At 45.6% G+C, this 23,293-nt stretch overlaps 1 protein-coding gene across 6 annotated transcripts in view; it reads left to right on the forward strand.

Moving 5' to 3' along the window:
- The window catches only part of PIBF1 (progesterone immunomodulatory binding factor 1), a 225,793-nt gene that overhangs the window by 99,261 nt on the left and 103,239 nt on the right, over positions 1-23,293 (forward strand). For all 6 annotated transcript variants that reach the window (XR_012643092.1, XM_074982867.1, XM_074982868.1 and 3 more), the window contains one exon: positions 3,327-3,477. Coding sequence is in view for 5 of the 6 variants with exons in the window: in XM_074982867.1 (XP_074838968.1) it covers positions 3,327-3,477 (151 nt within the window). In the remaining variant the exon portion in view is untranslated. The remainder of the gene's footprint in view (positions 1-3,326; positions 3,478-23,293) is intronic.

The following is a 23,293-nucleotide window of genomic DNA, read 5'->3' on the forward strand; positions in this document are numbered from 1 at the left end:
TGCATGCGCGGTCCGGCACAAACTGCTTGGAAGATCTGATCTGCGGCGCCAGGCAAGCCCGACACCTATTGTGGAGCACCCACGGGGACACATCTCGAAGAACCACTGTTACTACGGTGAGTAACTTTTCTTTACAGCTATTTGGGCATATCTGCAGAATGAATGACGAACAAAAAATCAAGACCCTGATATTTGGCATAATGGACAGTTAGAATAGGAGAGGCAGACCCCGCCCCCCCAGAATGGGTAGATGATATAGTAGATTGGCGCCGAGCTAGTCTACAGAATCTAAGCCACTCCGCACTGGACAGGAGAAGATGGAAGGAAATTGTGAGGGAGGCATTGGACAGCAACAGACACTGAGCCCAGGCTGCTGCTGGTGGTGGTGGTGGTTGAAAAGGTAGCTATAAAAAGTTATGATTTTAAATAGAAAAGATTTTCACTTTCTATCTTATTAGGTGTTGATTCTTTGTGAGTGCGTGTTCAGTCTGTATTGGAGTAATTTCTGATTTTGGCGGATGACAAGAATCACAGCTTTTCATTTGCAAATATACTGTAATACCATATTCTTGCATGATATTATCAAAGCTTTTTAGCCAAAGATTTACTAAATTTGTGTTTCCTGGTGAGAGAATTTATTATGGGATCTGAACTTAGTACAGTACTATCAAATCTTTTATCTTCACCTTTAAGCCTTTATTTTCTTCTTCTCTATTTCATTTTTCAGTTAAGCCCTTTAGTTTATTAAACCAGTAACATCAACCAGGATATCAGTGACCTTTATGCCTTAACGACTAGGCCTCCTTTTATGAATCATTATAAAAAGAAAGTAGTTCTTCCCCCACATCCAAGATGCATACCAAAAATAATGTTCAATTTCCATATCAATGTTACTCTTTCAACAATTTTCCAGGATGTCATTCAAATAAAGGCAAATCCAAATGACATTTTTTGGATTAAGAAAAATGGTTAGGACCAACAATTTTGCATTTTCACACAAATTTTATTTGTTATTTAGGTAACTGGGAATACAGTTTCCATATAGGTATTACCTAAATTGGTCAGGCAGTGTACATGAGGTCTCACTAACTGAAATTTCTAAAGCATTTATGTAGTGTTCAGTCCATATTGTTAAACATTATTTGTTAGATAACATGATTAAATTGGTTGTCCAGTCTGGTAGACCAGTTCTAGAGTCCATCTTTCCCTGGGACACCTTATCTACTCTCCAGTTTTCAGTATATATGCTGTCTGAAAATATACAGAGGGATACTCAAAGTAGAAGTAGAGGTTATTTACATGTGACACAGGTTCTTCAAAGTGGACTCTGCATATTCACTCACTTGCCTGCCTATCCTCTTCTGCAGGGTTTCATCTACATATTGCTTTACATTTAGAGGTGAAGGAAATGAGATGGCAACAGCTAATGCTCTAGCCCGGTGAAAGATAGAAAGAGGGCATTGAACTGTTAGCTAACTTATTACTCATAGAAGTCTTCATTGTTCAGTGGCATCTCTTGACACCATGTGCCAAGATGAGAATATGCAGATTTCACGCTTAAGAACTTTGGTTATAAGTAAGTAATCTCCATATCCTGCGTACTCTTCCGTTTATTCCATCTATTTTTCCATACTGTATAGTACATAGTGTGGTATGGTTAAGCACATTCCTGGGCTTCGGGCCTCTATTCAGTCCACTGGCCCCATGGCAAGGACGCCATTGCCTTTCTTGGCACAGGGTGGTTGGGGGGGATGGTGGTCTGGGGAGAACCTGGACTCTGCCCACTCATTCTGCGTTCTAGCCCAGGGACCTTGTGTGGCTGCTACTGTTGGGGAAGGGCTCCCCTTGCGTTCAACCCTGCAGCTCTTCTCCCTGGGTCACTTTCCCATATGATTTCCCTGCCCCACCCCCAGTACTGCCTCCAGGTAGTGGCGGCAGCAGCAGCAGATACCCCCTCCTGGATTGGCTCCCCTCCCTCCCCAGGTGATCAGTTCTTTTCCACCTCACGTTGAATCTCAGGGCCACCTGGACAGGGACCCAAGTCCCTTGATGCTGAAAACTCCTCCCCTCCTCTGCTGTTCCTAGAAAAACTCCTCTTGCTTCTCTCCCCTCACCTCCTATGCTCTCCTCAATCATCTCTCACACTCTCCCCTCCCCCTGCCCTTGGCCTGCATGGGAAAGGATTTATAAAGATAGCCCTCAGTGGGATCAGCCTACTCTTCAGCTGCTCCCACTCTGATTGTCGGCTTCAAATCTGTCCTGTTTTTACTCGTGTCTTTCCTCCCCTGGCCTCAGCCTGCCGTAATAGCTAGCTATTAAATAATTGCATTTTTGTCATTCCAGTGTTTTCAATAATGTTTACTTAGTCAAGGTCTTTTTCCATTTCCAGGCATTCTAGGTCACCTGTTAATGCTTTTAAAATTCTCACATTTGCATATAGGCATTTGCAGCTTTTATTTTATTTTAGAGTATGCGCCTATTTAATTTAAGTCCTCAAGCTTATTGCACTAATTATTTCTTATAGTCTTGTGTTAATGATGTATTAACTTTAGTTCTCTGTTTATAAGAAATAAGTGTATCATAAATATCTAATTGTGATAATTATGTGTTTATCCTTTTATTAATAAGTCTCTTGAACTAGTCAAAATAAACAACAAATTCTTTCCATTACTTACAATGCTTTGTATTAAGCCCCTTTTTTATCCATTATACTTTTTTTTTTGACTCTCCTCCTCTCATGAGGACTTTGGTTATGTCATGAAGTAGAAAGTTCATGAAATCACTAGCATTTTAAAGAGTTGTCAGATGTCTTGCCACATGGCTCTAAAGAGCAGATCTGTCCAAGGTATTATATTTAGACCATGTCTACACTAGCACCCCCTTTTGGAAAGGGGGATGCTACTGAGATACCCTGGGATATGCTAATGAGGTATTACCATTAATATGCAGCACCTCATTAATGTAAGGGTGTCTGCGGCACTTCGAGCCACTTTTGAAGCGTGCTGTGGGTGCCATTATGCTAATGAGGTGCTGCATATTCATTGCAGTGCTTCATTAGCATGTCCCGAAGTGTCTCATTGGCATCCCCCCTTTTGAAAGGTGGGTTCTAGTGTAGACATAGCCTTAGTGACTAGCTGCTGTTAAGAAGGATCTTTCCCCTTTTCTGAATGACACATTGTTGAACTTTTAAAAAAGAAACTGAAAACCTGTTATCTTTAAAGTTTAATCTACTAAATCTTTTACATACATGTTTTCATCTTCCTCAAAAACCACTTATCATCTTGATTTCCTGCCCATTGTATTTGTTTTATTATTCATTCTCACAGGTTCTTACTAAGGAGTTTTATAGCCTTCAAGCATCTAGCGAGACACGCATTACTGAACTTCAGGCACAGAATTCTGAGCATCAGGCAAGGCTAAACACTTATGAAAAACTGGAAAAAGAACTTGATGAGATAATAATACAAACTGCAGAAAGTAAGTTTTTAACTCAAATTATACTGTTTTTATTTTCTGGTGGTACTAGTATTCTTATAAAAGAAGCATTGTTTCTGTTGGTATTTATGATGTTTAGCAGAAACCTTTTTAGATGTAGATTCAAGAAGCAGTAAATAATTTTGGTACAAATTGCATAATGTGTATTGAAAATATATATTTTATATTGAAATATTTCCTGCATTTTAAACATTTGTACCAAATACTGTTAATTTAGATTCATATACTTATGCTAAATGTTAAGCAGTTTTTATTATATCAGTCATCCCTTTCAATTTCAAATGCAAACTGGAACTAAGACCTTTCTCCTACAACTCATTGGCTGAATCAACACTTGTCCCCCACTCCCAGAAGGGGCATAGTAATGAACAGAGCAGAAGAAGCAAATGAGGCATGGATTAAAATATTTCTCATCTCATTTGCATATTCTCACAAGATCTCATGTCTGGAAGATCCCCTTCTGAAAGCAAAAACTGCCGTGTAGATGGGGCTCCCTGGGAACACTCCCCAAAGCCCTCATGGAGGGGGGTAACTAGTGGTGTTCCCCAGGGCTCAGTCCTGGGACCGATCCTGTTCAACTTGTTCATCAATGATCTAGAAAATGAGGTAAGCAGTGAGGTGGCAAAGTTTGCAGATGACACCAAGTTGTTCAGGACAGTCAAAAGCAAAAGGGATTGTGAAGAACTACAAAAAGATCTCAGCAAACTGAGTGATTGGGCAGCAAAATGGCAAATGAAATTTAATGTGGGTAAGTGTAAGGTAATGCATGTTGGAAAAAATAACCCAAATTACACGTACTACATGATGGGGTCAAATTTAGCTACGACAGATCAGGAAAGGGATCTTGGAGTTATAGTGGATAGTTCTCTGAAGACATCCACGCAGTGTGCAGCGGCAGTTAGTAAGGCAAATAGGATGTTAGGAATTATTAAAAAAGGGATCGATAATAAGACAAAAGATATCATACTTCCCCTATATAAAACTATGGTACGCCCACATCTCGAGTACTGCGTGCAGATGTGGTCTCCTCACCTCAAAAAAGATATATTGGCATTAGAAAAGGTTCAGAAAAGGGCGACTAAGATGATTAGGGGCTTGGAAAGGGTCCCATATGGGGAGAGGCTAGAGAGACTGGGACTTTTCAGTTTGGAAAAGAGGCGATTGAGGGGCGATATGATAGAGGTATATAAAATCATGAATGGTGTGGAGAAAGTGAATATAGAAAAATTATTTACCTTTTCCCATAATACAAGAACTAGGGGACACCAAATGAAATTGATGGGTAGTAGGTTCAAAACTAATAAAAGGAAATTTTTCTTCACACAGCGCACAGTCAACCTGTGGAACTCCTTGCCCGAGGAGGCTGTGAAGGCCAGGACTCTATTAGGGTTTAAAAAAGAGCTTGATAAATTTTTGCAGGTCAGGTCCATAAATGGCTATTAGCCAGGGATAAAGTATGGTGCCCTAGCCTTCATAACAAGGGCAGGAGATGGATGGCAGGAGATAAATCACTTGTCTTCTGTTCTCCTTCTCTGGGGCACCTGGCATTGGCCACCGTCGGCAGATGGGATGCTGGGCTTGATGGACCTTTGGTCTGACCCAGTATGGCCATTCTTATGTTCTTATGTTCTCATGAGATTGTACACCCTTCCTCCCAAGGCGGTCATGCACGCCATCAATGCAGTGCTGCTGCATGTGTAGACAGAGCTCCTGTGGAAGGAAACAGGAGTCCTTCTGAAGGAAATTCCCCAAAAGGAAATCCCCTGACTGGGAATCTCCCCCACAAGTTTGCAGAAGAAGGATCTTCCAGAAGGCGGGGATTACCTTCAGAAGGACCACTGTTTCCTTCCTAAGGAGCCCCATCTACATGGCAGCTTTTGCTTCTGAAGGGGATCTTCCAGAAGTGAAATCTCACAAGAATGTGCAAATAAGGCACGAGATATTTTAATCTGTGCCTCATTTGCATCTTCCGCTCAGTTCATTACCATGCCCCTTCCGGAAGTGGCAAGTGTAGACACAGCCATTGGCTCGTCCAGATGGGACTCCTTTTCGAAAGGACCCCGCCTACTTTGAAGTCCCCTTATTCCTATGAGCAGATGGGAATAAGGGGACTTCGAAGTAGCCAGGTTCCTTTTGAAAAGGAGCCCCATCTGGACGAGCCGTGTGGTGGCGAGCCGCGTCAATTTCAAAGTGCCGCAGCCGCCCACATGCTAATGAAGCACTGACTATGTATTTCAGCGCTTCGTTAGTTTGGGGCTAGTGTAGACACGGCCATTGTGTTTTAAGTACACAATTGTGGCAATGTGTAGCCCTGAAATGCTCTGATTGAAAGATAAAGACCTAAGGTTAAAGGGCACATTCCAGGTTTCTTGTTTGAGTGCTTCCTCTTGTCCATTACATGTGTGTGCTCACAACATGACTCGGTCCTGGAAGTTTTTTTCCTCAACAGTATCTTTAGGGGAGAATCTCTGACACCCTTTTGAGTGACACCCACGTTGCTCAGTACAAGGAGCACCACCCATTCCCCTCACTCTGTTCCTTCTTGCTACCAGTGATAGTGCAGGAGCATTCCCTGCTTTTACTAGTGTTGCTTCAGCTTTGTTTGTAGAAACTTTATTTTATCATAAACAGGTAGTAATAGTTAGTTAGCTCTTAGCAGTATGAGGGTTTTGTTAGTCCCATCTTGGACCCAACCAGGCGTATGGGTTGTGCCCATGGCACCAGGCTTTAAGCCCTGTGAACTTTGTAAATGCCCTGTGCCTATCAGTGATCTACATGATCTACAACAGAAGCTGTCTCAGGTGCCTTGGTGAAGGGCACATAAGCATCAAGTGTCACATTGTAGGTCCTTTAAGCCTAGGAGTAAGAAGAAACAAGGTCAGGCTAAAAGCACTCCTGATGAAGTCAGCACTCTCTCTGGCCCCAGCACAGAGGTCTGACTTAGCACCACAGTGCTGGTGCATAGTCCCCCATCAGCATTTTCAGTGAGGTATCACCCATTCCACACTGCAGTACTGGCCAAGAAACCAAAGAAGGCTGGTAGGTGTTGATCTCCTGCTCCCTGGAAGGGGAAGGACTGGTCTTGGGGTCAAGCTCATGTTGAATGGTTCATCTCATCCTATTTCCTTGCCTAGAAGTCCAGACATAGAAATATCACTCACCATCAACACCTGAAGATCTTCAGGTTGTGCAGGAAATCCTGATGCTTCTGGAACCACCCACACCAAGCTCCAGCAGTGCCTGAACCTCAAAGTAAGCCTACCTTGCTACCCTTACGTCCACCATTGTCCTATTGGTACTGTTTGCCATCACAGGGGATGTTCTGACATTGGTCACCTGCTGGAAGCTGGCGCACCTTGGATTTGAGGAGGAATCACGTCTGAGCCCTCTTCAGTCACTGGACCTTGGACACTGACAGCAGGAGTTGAGGCGGACATTGCTGGTTACTTGACATCGAGGCATATGCTTCCTGGCAAGAATATCAGGGCTGACCCATTGCATTGCTGGCTCACTATGACATGTCCCGAGAGCATTCAGATCATAGGATCCATGGACCTCACCACTGGTCCCTGAGACAGGTTTCATTGTGTTCAGGAAGATCCCCCTGATCACTGGGTACCAACCATTCAGGATATGGCTCCAGTGTGGAGCAGCACTTGGTATTGCGGGACAGACTCCCAGATTTTCAGTGCCTTCATCAACACTGAACCCTGTCCAATGGCCCCAGGCCCAATGGCCTGCTCCATGGTAGCCTTGGACCCCTGCAGCTGGCCCACTCAGTATCAGAAGTTTTGGACAGTCTGGTGGCTTCACAATCCTGTTATGCTTGGGGCCTCAGGGGAAAGAACACCTCAAGTCCATGTGAATTAAGGGTGTCAACCTGCTGGGCTACAAGTGGGTACCATACAATGCATGGCACTGGCCTCCTTTTTCTTGTCACCAAATAAAGTTATCACTGGAATCTCTCATGCTGTTCTTCGGGATAACTCTAAGGCACACCAGGAACTACTAAAGAGGGTTATGTCGAACCTTGGCATGCAGAGGGAGGAGTTGGAGGAGCAGGCAGACTCCATGTTTGATGTCCACTGGTATACAGTCCCTTCTAGGTTGGACCTCCCCTTTTGCAAAGAGGTGTCAAAAATAACTAATGCCTTGCAGTATACCCCTCTGCTCTGCCCCACCCCCCAATGTCTAAGCAAGAAGAGCAAAAGTCTCTTGTCCCAGTTAAAGGGTATGTATACCAGTACTCCCACCCAGCCCCAAAGTCCCTAATGGTTAAGACTGTTAACCACAGAGAATGTCAAGGGCAACCTGGAGATATCCACAAAAATAGACTGCAAAAGGCTGGACTAGTTGGGATGAAAAATTTATTCTTCCTCAGACCTTCACTTGAAGGTGGCCAATCACCAGGCTCTCCTGGACTGTTATGATTTTAATATGTAGCAGACCATGCCCACGTTTGAGAATGCCTCTTTGATGGTTCCCGTAAAGAAGTCTGTGTGATCCTCGATGAGGGCAATCCACTGCGAAGGGGCTCTCTAAGCTGCATTTAATGCTGCAGACTCTGCCACTTGCACTATAATGTCCACCATCTCCATGTAGCAAGCTTTCTGGCTACTCCTCTCTGGGCTATCCACCAAGTTCAGCAGTTGATTCAGGACCATCCCCTTTGACAACCAGGCCTTTCTTGCAGACCAGACAGATAGCAAATTACATGGACTCCCCTCCCACTCTTAGAATTGGGACTCTATCATAGGCTGGGCTCAGTACATAAATGGTAGAAACCACAACCACCTCAGGAGCAAGGGAGCCAGCCTTGGCAGGACTTGTCACACACAAAACCTGAGGGTATCAACAACACATGAGCCCTCTCCCCCACCCTCCAACCAGTCAGGCTTCACCCACTCCAAACAATCTTCCCAAGGCACAGACACTTTTTGTTTTCTGGTGGGTTCTGCATTCCACAGATTTAGTCGTCTTATTTCGTCTGGCTACTGCACCAAGGGTGTTTACCAAGTACATGGCAAGGTTTATCTCAGGCACTGAGTTTTCCAAATTTATCTGTACCTTGACAACTGGCTAGTCAATGACCACTCTAAAGTTCCAACACAGCTTCAGTGTTCTACAGAACAGGCAAGGAAGGAGCATGCTCATCTGCCAGGAGGCACTCTGTCTCTGGGACTTGTGCATTAGCTATGACGTTCATCTGGAAGCTGGTCACCACCCTGGTGCTAGGAATACCCTAGCAGATCATCTCAGTGGGTACTTATCCCATCACCTTGGCACCATCTTATACAAACTTTGTAAAGACAGTGTCCAGCTGTGCCCCACCCAGCCTTCTTGCCAAAAGTGGTGTCTGTCTTCTATGTGAATCACAATATGTTCTTGTCTATCTTCTGTCCCAAACCAGTGGAAGAGAGGCATTTGCATGACATCTGGAGTTCCTTGACCTTTCATTTATAGTGTGTCAAGCCTTTCCTCAAATAGACCCAATTCTTCATTGCTACAGCAGATAGCATGAAGGACCTCCCAATTTCTTCTCTGAGAATTTCCAGTTGGATCACCTCTTGCATAAGGGCCTGTTACAAGCTGTCAAAGGTTCTCCAGCTGCCAGTCATCCAAGGCCATTGAGCTAGAGCACAGATGTCTTCAGTGGCCTTCCTGGCACACATTCTAATCCAGGACATGTGCAGAGTAACGACATGATTCTTTGTATACATGTTCATGTCTCATTATGCCACAACTCAACAGGCTGGAGATGACACTGGGCTTGGCAAAGTTGAGTTACAGTCTACACAGCTGTGAACTACTACCTACCTGCACAGGTACTACTTGAGATCACCTAATTTGAAATGGACATGAGCAACCACTCTGAAGAAGAAAAGATCTGTTGGCCATGTGTACGCTAGCCCAAATCTTTGAAAGGGCCATTCAAATGGCCATTTCGAAGATTACTAATGAGGTGCTGAAATGCATATTCACCGCCTCTTAGCATGCCGTCAGCTTGGCTCTTCCAAATTGCCACTTTTTGCTTCTGCGTAGCTTGTCCAGATGGGGGTCCTTTTTGAAAGGACCCTGGGAACTTCGAAATCCCCTTATTCCTATTTGCTGGTGGCACTTGTAGGAATAAGGGGATTTCAAAGTTCCCAAGGTCCTTTCGAAAAGGACCCCCGTCTGGACAAGCCACGCAGCTGTTAGCCAATGGCCGGCGGGTAAGATACCATGTGTGCCCTCACTTCGTCTGAGTCTTTAACTGCTAGGACAGACAGTCCTTTCGCAGCGGGCAGCCATGGGGGGCTGACGGATGCCCCAAGGATTTATCACCCGAGTCTTTAACTGCTAGGACAGAGAGTCCCTTTGCAGCAGGCAGCCAGGGAGGCTGACGGGTGCCCCAAGAGTCTTCCCCATGGAGGCGGCACGACTCAGCACTCAGCTGTCAGTATGCATCACCAGTGGCCACACTAATACAGCCGAAAACCAGCTGGGTTCTTGTGTTTGCATTCGGTTTACACAGTAACAGGAAGAGCCAGGTTAAAACTTAAACAGTTACTATTTATTTGATAAGAAAGCTTAACTCTTATGGTTACAAGGCTTATATTTTCACTTCTTAGTTACAAATAGCTAGCATATAACAAAGTACTTTAATTCATAGATGTATTATTAAATGTGCACAAAACCAAAAACACACATCAGGTCTTATTCTCACCCCTGCATTACCCAACTTGGCATGGCCAGCATCTGTCACTCAATCCCTCGGGAAGAAGACGTACGAGGAGGGCGTCCCCTGGGACCTCGGGAGGCAAAGACCTTTCTGACTGGCAGGTATAGGTAGTTGGAGCTCAATTAGAGGGCGCTGCTGGACCCTTCTTTATACCCCTTGGGTCACTTACACTCTTCCTTATCTTAAAGATGCCAGTTGTGTTAGATCGTCTCATGATGCTGGTTCTCACAGGGAGTTTCAAGGGCTTAATTCACACCTGCGAGGTGGAGATAATTTAGACATTCTTTTCTTATTGGCGGGAGATTCCTCTCCTGGGACGATGTGTAGGCGTGTCAATCACCGGTACTAGCCAAGGGCAGCCTGAGGCCCTGGTTATCTGCTAGCCCGTTTGTCTTTTGTTGTCTGGTTTCGGTCTGTTCAGGGTCATGATAAGGCAGTCCGTCTATGCTCTGAGGCATCAAAGACTGTGCTTGAGATCAGCACATCTGTGCTCTCAGGCATTCCAAGACTGGGCTGTGTCCTTTTGCTCCTTTGTGCTCTGAAGCACCTAAGAGGGGCAAGATGGAGTAGAGCAGGGGGGATTCTGTCTGGCTACAGCGGCAGCAAAAAGCGGCAATTTTGAAGAGCCACGGCCGGCGGCATGCTAATAAAGTGCTGAATATGCTTTTCAGCACCTCATTAGTAATTTTTGAAATGGCAATTTGCATGGCCATTTTGAAGATTTGGGCTAGTGTAGATGTAGACTTTGTGTAACTGGTGTTTTTTGAGGTGTGTTGCTACTATCCGTTCCACAACCTGCCCTCGTTCCCTACTGTCAACTGAGAATGAGAGTAGCAGTTGGAGCCTCTTATGCTGCATCATGTAGGCACCACTCCAGACAGGGCCAGAGATGGGTCCCCTATGAGTACTGTTGATTGAATAGCTTCCAGCAACAATTCATGTGGTGAGCACAAAAACCTAATGTGGAATGGACATGAACGTCTCAAAGAAGATGAATGACAGAATCGGCAATCTGATCCACCTGCCACCATCTACCTGCCTTCCTTTCCAGGGTTCTACGTGAGATTCCTTTTAGGGACTTCCAGTTATTGAACCCTATGATTTATTCCCTTAAGTACAACAGAGGAATTTTGTGAGTGTATTATATTTTATGTGTAAATAACAGTGCACAAAAGAATGTGAGGTTATAAAGATGCCTTGGATTGGGCTGAAATAATTTCAGCAAGTAAGAAGTGAATATTGCGCAAAACTACAAGCAGCTATACCCGGAAGCCACAATGTCGTCCTCTGTGCACACATTGCTCTCTAATTTTGACCCAATATAACATTTAATAATATAGGTTTGAAATATGTTACTGATATTAATATAAACACATGCATGTGTTATTCATTCAGACATCAACATAAGATGCATTTGTAATTATTCAGACTTTCAACTTCCTGAAGACAATGAAGTACTTTTCCTCTGAGGGAGTCAAAGTTTCTTATTTCATCTGGTGTTTAGCAAGTGAAAGATTTGATGCTGGATTTGAAAGCATTACCAACTTGCTAAATGTTTGAATGAGTTACAATTAAACCTTAAAATAGTACACTGCAATACAAGATTTTTAAAATAATAATTTACAAGTGAACCATTCCACTTAGCGATGTCTACACTAGAACTCTTTTTCGAAACATGAACATTCGAGTAATTCCATTTGATCCCTTTTGAAAGATATTTTTTCGAAAGAGCGTATCCACACACAAAAAGCAGATCGAGCCCACAATCTGCTTTTTTGAAAGACGGACCAGCTCTTTTGAAAGGGAGCATTCACACAGCCACAGGCACTCTTTCGAAAGAGCTAAGCACCTGAGGTAGGTTGGGTGGGGGGGGGCCTTGGGCTCCCATGGAGGATGGTTGCTGGCCATTGCTTTTCTTTGAGGGGGTGGGAAGGAGCTGCCCATGGGGCGTTTTGCTGGAGCTCGTGCTTGAGCTGGTGCAAGCACGCTCCCAGCTTCTTGCAAAGGGCTTCCTGGGACGGTGGGGCTTTAAGCACGGCCAGATGCACACACCATAGAGCCCCACTGCTGCAGGGCAGGGTGTCTCTGCAGTCCTACTACCGTGGAGGACTCCTCTTTCAAAACAGCGAAACATGGAGCATCTACACGCATTCTCTTTCAAAAGAATATTTCGAAAGGGGCCTTCTTCCTAATATGGGAACAAAGGAGTGCAATCGAAAGCTGTCCTGCATTATGCAGAGCACATTGTGCATGTAGAAGCTTTGCGCACTCTTTTGAAAGAGAGCCATATTTTTCGAATTTCAGTGCTAGTGTAGATGTAGCTCTTTTGAAAAGGGGAGAATTATAATACAAATTATTTTAGGATGCCTATTTTTACAGCTAATTAATATCTGCTGTAGTATCCTGATTTTTTAAAAGTATTTGAGTGAATCTAATGGTGAAAATGAGGATACTGCATTTCATTGAAATTAATCATTGGTATTTTATCTGCTTTACCTTTTCAGGATAGTGGAAACTCTAAGTATAGTTGCATTCTAGCCTTCATGTAAACACAACTTCCTCCAAACCAATTGTAATTGTATTTAAATAGATCCTTTTACAGCTGAAGTTTCCCCTGCTTGATCTCAACCAAATGGTGAGCTACAGGGAAAATTGTAGGGGAAAAGTTGAGCTTGCCGTTGTTTAAAACATGCAAGGAGGGGGAAAAAACACACTTTACCTTTATATTCCAACTGAAACTGGCATTTTAATTAAAATAACCAAAAAAGCAAAAACAACCCATTTGAAGTAAATATGTTTCATGTTTTAAAGATCTAAACATTTCTCTTTGGATCATTCACTTTTTCACCATAGAGGTCTTGTAATCTGCTTCCCAATGCAATATAAAACCAAAGATTTAGGATGAAATCCTTGCCCCATTGAAATGGGAGTTGATTAACTTCAGTAGGGCCAGCATTTCATCCTTTGAATTTTGGGGCCACTCTGAATCTCTTTACCTTGAAATCATGTGACTTTGAAGAGCGTTATTTTTGTTTTGTTTTTTGACATTGACTGATAAAGCCTTTTTACTCTTACATAGTATATTTTGTTTTTGTAAGAAACCATGTATTTACAGAAGTTAAATGGTTTGTATCAAATAAACTACTGGTATATTTTTCTCTGCAGAGCATGTACAAAAGACAATTGAAGTGTGACTCTTACAGTCGCTTCACTTATTAATAATACAATAGTCTGTAATGGTTTAGTCAGGGATCTGTTTTAAGAATTTATTTGTTGTAATAACTGAATGCCTTCCACAAAAATATCCATTCTGAAATCTTTTTGGGGGTAAAACTAAACTGGGATATTTTTATTTTAGATTGTTTTGATGATTTGTGGTAGAATGGGTTTTGAGAGGATGAGATATCAGTCTTGGGAATATCATTCATACGATGAGGCCATTTTATGCTGAGCACCATACAAGCATTAATTTAAAAAGACTGTTCCCACACCAGTAAGATTACTAAGTGTCATACAATTGATTACAACAGAGGAATATAACAATATGAGGGGTGGAGAAGGAGTATAACAATCGTATTTTAGCTTAGTGGACATTGTCTTAGCTCATTCCCCGCATCAAATTCAAACTTCTTGTCTTTGCCTTTCAGGGCCTACGTTTACATAGCCTCTGTATAGATAGCTGAACAGATAGGGTGAGATTCTATGCTGCTGCTCTACAGGTGTGTCTGCACAATAAATAAACAGCCTCAAGTGGATGTGATAGCTGACTCAGGCTCATAGGTCTCAGGCTGCTGGGCTATTTATTTCATTGCTGCGTAGACTCCCATTTTCGGGGTTGTAGGACTCTGGAGTGGAAGGGTTCTAGAGCTTGGGCTCTGCCCTCAATTCAGAAGTCTACACAGAAATGAAATAGCTTTGCTGGCACCATCCAACCATGATTTTTGTTTCGATGTGTGGACATATCCTGAGATGCGCAGCACAGAGCTTGCAATCCAGTGGCAAGGGAGGGACTAAGCTGAATTTAAGCCATTTTTGCAGCCTCCTGATTCTGTGATGTTCTGGGAGCTAGAATGTCCCTAACATAATTTACACAGCCCTGTAGGTTTCTCCAAATGATGGCACCCTCCCAATTTACCCCGTTTGATGACATTGTGTCAAATACAAACAATATGGAAGAGCATGGTGAAAGAGCACCTGGCTTTTATAAGTCTTGCAGCTTACATAGTAGATGTATGGTAGTAGCAGTGGGATCTCCTAGTACATAACAAATGTAGACAGAGTTATTCCCGTTTTAAGTGTAGCACCAGACTCTAATATTTTGTGTTCTTTCAGGCCTGTGTTGTTTGTATTTCATGCAATGTTATTGAAAGGGCCATGTGCTCTAGAAAAAACATGCATTTTGGTTGTCATGAAATATGCCCTATCATAAACTGATCTTAATTTCTACATATCTGTAAAACCCCCATGTAACTCAAATTTTTGCGCAAGTTGAGGGGAGGCTGGAACCAGGGGGCAGCCTGGTTCCAAGCTCCCAGTCACTCCAGGAACTGGAAAACTGCTCTTGTTGTGGACGGCAGCTGCGAGTCAGGCTGTTGTCCCTGACAGGAGCGGTTTCCCCAGTTTATTTTTGAAAGAGTGCGTTATGTGTGTAGATGTGGTTTCCCCACTTCTGTCACGTACCGCAGCCTGACTTGCTGCTGTCGCTCCTGACAGGAAACTGCTCCTGTCACGGTCAGCAAGAGTCAGACTGCTGACCCTGACATGAGCAGTCTCCTACTCCAGTCAGGGGTGGCAGCCATGTTAACCCAAGACATGCGCAGTGTGGTTGCAAATACCTCAAGGGTTTACTGTATTTTGGAAAGTGGAACTTTTTAAAGCAATTTGCATTTGGTTTTAAATCCTGACAAATATTTTTTCAGATTGTTGAGCCATCTAACTTTAAATAGATTCTAGTCTTCTTTATTTTTCTTGTAAAAGTTGAAATTCAAAGAAATATTGGGGCTGTTTCTGCTATTTAGCTATTAATAAAAGCATTATAGTAAATATGATTATTATTTATTTAAGAGAAAGCATTATATGTTCTTAGTTGTTAGTAATAGCAAAACTTGAAGATAGTAGATTAGATCGTTTTTCTTCTGCCTTCAGAACTGAGATGCTCTTGCCAATATTTTGTCCTGTACATTCTGTGCACGTAGCTCTATTTAAGACTGTATAATTATGCTCTTGCATGTTGCAGCAATGGTTTTCTGCCAAACAAATAAGAAACACTCTTGGAGCTAAAAATTACTTGTTTGCTATTTTATGTCATAAATAAGATGGTTGAAGAGGAGTGATTAACTTTTTCATTTTTTTTATGAGGAAAAAGTTCAAGTTAATGAACTACACAATTTAAAATAACCCAAAATATTGATTTTTTTTTGACGTTTCTGAATTATGTTGGACAATGCATTAATAAAAATATGTTTCAGAGAATGCTCATAGTCTGCGTCTACACGTGTCAAATCATCTGGAAGAACACTGGCTTCTTCCGGAAGATCTGAGGAGCGTCCACACATGTAAAGCACTCTTTTGGAAGGAATCTGGAAGAACACACCACTTCTTCTGGATCCCTAATGCTGGTTTTGTAAGGGGAATAAAGCCTTCTCCCAGAAGGAAGCATGTGTGAATGCTCGCTCCAGAGCTGGGAGACAGTCTAGCAAGCCCCTGGGGGCTCTGTGGTGCCTGCTTCCAGCAGCAGTTAAAGCTTCATGGACCTAGAAACCCCTGAGCAGGAAGCAGGGGCTGTGAGGCTGGCAGCACATGCTGGGCTTCAGCACCCTGCATACTGCCACCCCAGAACTGAAAGCCAGCAGTCAGCCCACCCCACCCCCACCCCCCAGGGCATCTCTGGGGAGTCGGATGTTGGCAGCCCAGAGAGTGAGCAGCCCTGTAAGAAGAGAGCCCCTGCTTGGACAAAGCGTGAGGAAGATGTCCTGAGGGACACATTGGGGCACTGGCAAAATGTCCGCGCCTCCCCCACCCCCACCCCCCCGTGCCCAACTGGCCACAGTCCTAGCTGCCAGTGGCCATCCTGCCTGGACCGCAGACCAGGTCCGGTACAAGATAAAAGAATTATGCCATGGATATGCATGGACTTGGGACAGCAGCCATCACTCTGGGGCCGGCCCAGCCAGGTGCCCCTATTATAGGGAGCTGCAGGACATCTTGGCGGGTGATGACACCTCAGCACCTCATGGACACAGCAGCCATGGACACCCCTGCCTCACCAGACGGGGAGGACGGTGGCTCCTCCAAAGCAGCTGAGGAGGAGAGCAAGACCACCAGCCAGCCTCAGGGACCCTCGGACAGCTCCTTCCCTAAGGGGTCCCTGGTGATAGCCTTGGCCTGGGGGCCAAGCAGCTGGGCCACGTCCAGCCGGGCATCCCTAGACCTATACGATGTCACACCAGGTAAGTGCGCAGCACAGGGCATCTCCTGATGGAGGCACGTGTAGATCCCCCTGCCACGCCCCCTCCTCTGATGCCCCACACCAGAATGCATCCCGGGGCTGCACAGGGGGAAGCCAGGGTGCACACCCGCAACCAGCCTACCAATGCCCCGGGCACAGAGCCCTCTGTGCCCAACCGCACCCCACTCGCCTGGTGTCCCGTTCCCAGGCAGGGCCCTTCACAGGTGACAACATCCCCGAGGTGAGGTGCTGCCCAGGCCACTGTGTCAGGGCCATGGGCCTGCGCTACCAGGGCATCCTGGGTCTGGCCCAGTGGGAGGTGCCCAGAGGGTACAGGGAACTGCCGCATGGGTCTTGGCTGAGGCACTAATCTCCTCTTTCCCCCACTTGTCTTACAGCAGCTCCATCCTGGGGATGGGAGAGGTGCCAGAGGAGCCCAGGGCCAGCTGGCAGCATCCAGGCCGGAAGTGCTGGCAGTCACCCAGATGGGGCATGACACTTTCACTGGGCTGCAGCCTGGCAAGTGTGGAGGGTCTGCTGCCAGAGCCTGGCAGAGGAGGCAGTGGCATATGCAGCTGCCCTCTGCCGTCAAACTGATGTGGTGGGGAGGCACCTGGCCTAGGGGCGGAGGGTCTTTGGTGGCACCAGTACATATGGCGGGAGGTGGTGGGATGCTCCACCCGGTGTGTGGGGCCCTCATGGGACTCCCTCTGGCTCCCCACCACCCACCTGCTCCCACTCTTCCCACTGCCCCCCCACAGCCCCGCTAGTGCAAGGAGGGGCTGTTGGGGGGTGGGGCTTTAACAGGCTGCATGGCTGGTGCCCCAGAAATGCTCCCTGGACTTGCAACCCCATCTGGGGCATTTCCTTCCTTGTTCCAGAAGAGCATCTTCTCGTGTGTAGACGCAGTCTTCCAGAAGACTGGGCAGGAGATGGCTTCTGAAAGATCCTCTTTTGGAAGATCTGATATGCCTAGAGACAGCCTCCATCTTCCTACCAGTATATGATTCCCATGGCTGCCTCTCCCGTCCTGTGTGCGTGGTCCCGGTTGGGGCCCTGATAGGGCAAGGAGCATGGGGAGGTGGTGGTGGGCAATCAGTGGCATGACCTCAGTGGGGAAAGTGGGGGGAAGGTTCCTGGGGCAGGGGCCCATCATGTGGCCCTCTGTGGCCAGAAGCCAGGCCCTAGGTCTCAAGGGGCAGCCACGGGAAGACCCTGGAGAAGGAGGGTAGCCTAGGGCCTTAGGAGGGGAGGCAGGTAGGGTGGTCGTGAGGAGTGCCACGAAGGCCCTGCACACCTGGTGGAGCATCCCCACCACCTCCCCCCATGTGTCCTGGCACCACCAGAGGTCCTCTGCCACCAGGGCCAAGCAACTTTCTGCCACATCATTTTGGTGGTGGAGGGCAGCCACATGTGCTGCTGCCTCCTCTGCCAGGCTCTGGCAGTGGCCCCTCTGTGCGTCTTGGGCTGTGGTTGCGCACGTGGGTCCTGCCCTGCCCAGCACCTTCAGCCTGCATGCTTCCAGCTGGCCCCAGGCTCCTCTGGTGCATTTCCCATCCCTGGTATGGAGCTGCTCTAAGACAAGGAGAAGGGCGGGATTAGGGCCCCAGCCAAGCCTCATGTGGTGGTCCCCTGTCTTCCCTGGATCTCTGCCCCTGGGCCGGACCCAGGAAGTCCTTGTACCGCTGGCCATGGCCCTGGCACGGTGGCCTGGGCAACCTTTCACCTTAAGGATGCTGCCACCTGCTGCTGCACCGGGTGAGAGGGATGCAGTTGGGCACAGAGGGTTCCATGCCCAGGGCATGGGAAGGCAGGGCATGGCTGTGCACTCTAGTGTGGGCTTGATAGGGGGGCCTGAGTGTGCCCTGTGCCATGTGTGCTTACTTGATGTGACCTCATATAGGTCCAGGGATGTCCAGCTGGATGTGGCCTGGATGCTTGGCCCTGAGGCTAGGGCTATCACCAGAGACCCCTCGGGCAAGTAGTCGTCCGACAGTCCCTGGGGCTGTCTGGTGGCCTTGCCCTCTTCCCTGGCCTCTTTGGAGGAGCCACCATCCTCCCCTCTGGTGCGGCAGGGGTGTCCATGGCAGCCATGTCCATGAGGTGGTGAGGTGTCATCGCCTGCTAGGATGTCCCGCAGCTCCCTATAATAGGGACACCTGGCTGGGACGGCCTTGGAGCGATGGCTGCTGTCCCTGGCCCATGCATATCCCTGGCAGATTTCCTTCATCTTGTACCAGACCTGGTCTGTGGTCCTGTGAGCTGATGCCCAGGTGCCAGCTAAAGGTCTGGTGGGGCAAAGGGGGGTGATGCCACACCAGCAGCTACGCTAAGCAGCCAGGGCAGGCTGGGTTCTTTGGTTTGTGTTTAGTTCGGGTACAGCAGCAAGAGGAAAATTACACTTAGAGAGGCTTTAACAGTTACTTTTTATTTATACAAAGATAGAAACAATTTAACTAAGACAAATGATTAAAGTACAAGTTAGTACTCGTGGTTTTTAAAGGGGAAACAACACAATTTAACTTAAGAAAAGTTTTAGACGAACTAGCTAGCTTACACTAATACAATTAATGTGTACGCAAGAAAGGCATGTTGCAGGTGTGATTTTCACCCCTGCCTCTTAGACCTGGTGGAACCAGAGTCTTTCCCTCAATTCCTATAGGAAAGAAGTGTAATACAGGTGTAATTCTTACCCCTGCCTCCTAGATCCGGTGTGACCCAGAATCTTTCTCTCAATCCCTCGGGAAGAAGTAAATACGAACCAGGCGTCCCCAGTCTCGGGAGTTAATTCTAGACCTGGCCAGCAGGTGTAGGTGATTGAAACCCAAAGGTGGGGTGGGCTGCCAAACCCCTTTATACCCCTTTTGTCACGTAGGCTTCTTCCTGGTCTCAAGTGGCCAATCAGGAGGAATGTGTTTTGAACCCCAGGTTTCCCAGGGAAGGTGCAAGGCTCAATTTGCACATGTGAATTATGGACAGTTGGGCACCTTTGGAGGTGATGGGCAGGGGTTCCCCGTTCTTCCTGGGGAAGTGATCAGGCGTGTCAATCACCGAGATCAGCCAGAAGGGCGGCCATTAGCTCGCCCATTCACTGTCTGGTTTTTGTGTGTAGTAGAGAGGCTGGGCAAGACAGCACACCTGCGTTCCCAGGACATCAAAGGCTACCTGTCTCCCCTGCTTGTTTCTCTCTCTGTCTCTCCCAGTGGGGGGAGAGAAAGAAAAGGCCAAATGTGGGGGTTCATGTCTGGCTACAGGTCCACACAGGATGATCACAGGCGGCCGGGGCTATGGCCAGTCAAGTGTATGTGGAGGCCTTTTGCCGATGTCCCGACGTGTCCCTCAGGTCATCTTCCTCACACCAGAGTACGAGGAGATCCTGTAGCTCTGGCTCTGTCCAGGCAGGGGCTGTCTTCTTATGGGGCCACTCCCCCTCCGGGCTGCCATCATCTGATTCCCCAGGGTGCAGGGGACTGGTTGCTGGCCTTTGAGTCTGGGGTCACTGTAGGCTGGGTGCTGCAGTCAGTCCAGCACATGCTGCTAGCCTCACAGCCCCTGTTCCCTGCTCTGGGGGTTTCTAGGTCCTTGCAGCTTTAACTGCTGCTGGAAGCAGGCACCGTAGAGCCCCAAGGAGCTTGCTAGATTGCCTCCCAGCTCCAGCAGGGATCCACCATGGGGGACCCCTTCTTCCGGAAGAAGCGGTTCACTAGCACGCACACATGCTTTGTTCTGGATCAATCTTCCAGAAGAACAGATTGTTCCCCTTACCGAAGTGGTGTTTAGGGATCCAGAAGAAGTTGTGTTTTCTTTTGGATTCCTTCCAGAAGAGCGCCTTACACGTGTGGATATTCCCTACGTCTTCTGGCAAAAGCCAGTGTTCTTCCAGAACATCTGACCTGTAGATACAGCTGGACTGAATAGTCATCTTCTCTCTGACGTTTATAATGATTAGATCATGTTTGTTTTCGTTTTTGAAGTTGAGAAAGAGAAATTAAATTCTTATCCTAAATGTTTATTATCCCAAAATACCCATTTTCAAAATAGGTAATTTTTGAAAAGTTACATCTTCAAAAACACAAATGTCACAATCTTAATTGGCATTACTTGTTTCAAGGGAAAGTCAGATAATCATATTTGAATGGAGACTGCACCCTTCAGAAGAAGTTAAGGCAAGTTAGCCGAGTAGCATGTGTAGGAAATTTGCAGTGTGAGTTTGTGGCTGAAGTGTTGACTTCAGCCCTCAAGTACACCATCTTTTTTATTTCCTACTTGTTTCATAAGCACTACATTTACAGTTTTAAAAATGAAAAACTAACCATCATAAAAGTTTAGTATGTAGATTAGATACTCCATTTAAGTCAACTTAGTTCTGCTCCTTCACAATAGCTGAAAATACAGTTTGAATTTTTTCTTTGTATGTTAGTTTGTTAGTCTTTAAAGTACTGCTTGACTGCTTTTTTGTTGTGATAGAATACAGACTAACACGGCTATCTGTCTGTCACACTTCTCTGTATGTGTGAAAGACAGGGAAAGATTATAAATAAAATTGCTAAAAGGTTTAATCAGTTCTTTGAGTGAATGGAGACTTATGTTCCACTCAGGTCTGTGTGTGACCAGTTCACTGAACCGAAAGCACAGTGCCTAGGAGTACCTATAGGAACACTGCATGTGACCTCTGGCCCTTGTAGTCCTTCTTAATACTATTTGAGTAGCACTGCCTGGACCCGCACAGTTTCTTTTGACTGTCCACAGGTTGACTCAGATCATGCCATGTGATACCTTGCATTGCACTTTGATAGTTCTCGCAGCTGGTTTTGTGTTGGTGTTTTGTACACAGTTATAATTATTAGTAGTGCGCTAGGCTTAGGGATAAAACCTTACTCTTCTACTAAAGGAATTTCTGGATGGTACTGAGGTTCCTGGAGTGCTCAAGATTGAACTGTGTTGTGTGCGTCTGTGGAGAAGAAAGATCCTTCAGTCACTGTACCATGAACTCTGGTACGGCCTGTAGGGCTTATCAAACAGCAGCAGGTTTACTCTTTGTTCTTGAATCACTTTTTTGATTTCAGCTGCTTGCATTCACGTAGTCTAACTTGAGATTGCACCATCATCCTCTTCGGACTTGGTTGACATTAGTCTGTCTCCTGAGTCCTTACTAATTGGCTGGGTTTGTCCATGTGCCACTGGTTGTCTAGTGCAGGGAGGAGAAAACTTTTTACATAGAGCCCCACTTTTCACCCCTGCAATTTGCAGAGCTCCTCCTGAACCAGTCTAATGTAATCCAAGCCTTTGGAAATTGTGGTTATGTTCATAGGAAGGTGAATAAAAGAAAAAACTTTTGGCGTGTGTAAGAAAATAAGTAGAATGTAAAAACTTTAGTCATTGGTATATAAAAGTGAATACACATACATAAAACTAGTAACATATTTCAACATTTTAATAATATGGATGATCTTGTTGTGCCCCCCCCTTTATGAAATTTCACATACCCCCAAAGGGGCCTGCCCCACACTTTACAAACCCCTAATGTAGTGTGCTAGGCAGATCAGAACAATGTATGACAGCGTCCACTTTTCCTGTTCTCCACAAACTAAGACAGTGGTTACCCATGCCTCTATACCAGGGTTGGTGGGATGCCTGTAAGTACATTGAAAGGTCAGAGCTTGTGAACAGAACAGGAATTTTTTTTCAGATCAACATCATGGAGCTTTGAGTGATTTTTGCTCAGTTCAAGGGTATAATGCTTTACATATTACTGACAATACCACTGCAGTGTATTAGGTAAACATGCAGGATAAAGTCTGCTCCAACCATCTGTCAGAAAGCAGTAAAGTTATGGCTCTTTTGATTATAAGATGCTCTTGTTTTATAGCTGCATGCTTTGTGTGTGCACAGAACTAGTTGATAGACAAGCTCAGCAGGAACTTCTATCAGAATCACAAGTGGACTGTGAAGAATAGTATTCTAAAGTCCATCTTCAGAGAATGGGCTGTTCCAACTGTCAAACTCTTTGTAACACACAGCAACAAAAAGTATTGTCAGTTTTGCTCTTGAGTGAATTTCAGTCCAGGCTTTTTTGGCTGACATTTAAATAAATTAGGGATCAGTGCTCCTGTATGCCTTTCCTTGGATCCCACTCCTCCCTTACACTATTCTCAAATTGAAGATGGACTTATTGGTATTTTTTTCCTAAGTGTCACTCAAATGCAGAGGAACAGTTCCTTCGTTCATTGAATGTGAGATGATCCTTGGTATTCTATCTGAAAAGGACTGAATCCTTTCATGCATCACCTTAACTTTTTGTCTTTTTGAATGAACACCATGCCATTTCTGCATAGAAGATTTCCAAATAGGTTACTTCCTGCATTACAATGGCATATAGGATAGCTCAGGCCATACTTCCACACAGACTGGCAGCTCATCCTATGAGGGTGCAGACTGCTTTGATCACTTCTCAGTGAGGTGTCTGTATTGGACATTTGGAGCACCGCTATCTGGTCTCTTGTAAATAACCTTTGCCAGATACTACCCTTTTGTATGTCGTGTCTATATCGGATGCAAACTTTGGAAAGGCAGTTCTGCAGTCTCTGTTTTAAGTACTCTGAGCCTGACCTCCTCCTGTTTATTGCTTG

The sequence above is a fragment of the Carettochelys insculpta genome, chromosome 1 (genome assembly GCF_033958435.1).
Source record: "Carettochelys insculpta isolate YL-2023 chromosome 1, ASM3395843v1, whole genome shotgun sequence".
Taxonomy (NCBI): Eukaryota; Metazoa; Chordata; order Testudines; family Carettochelyidae; genus Carettochelys; species Carettochelys insculpta.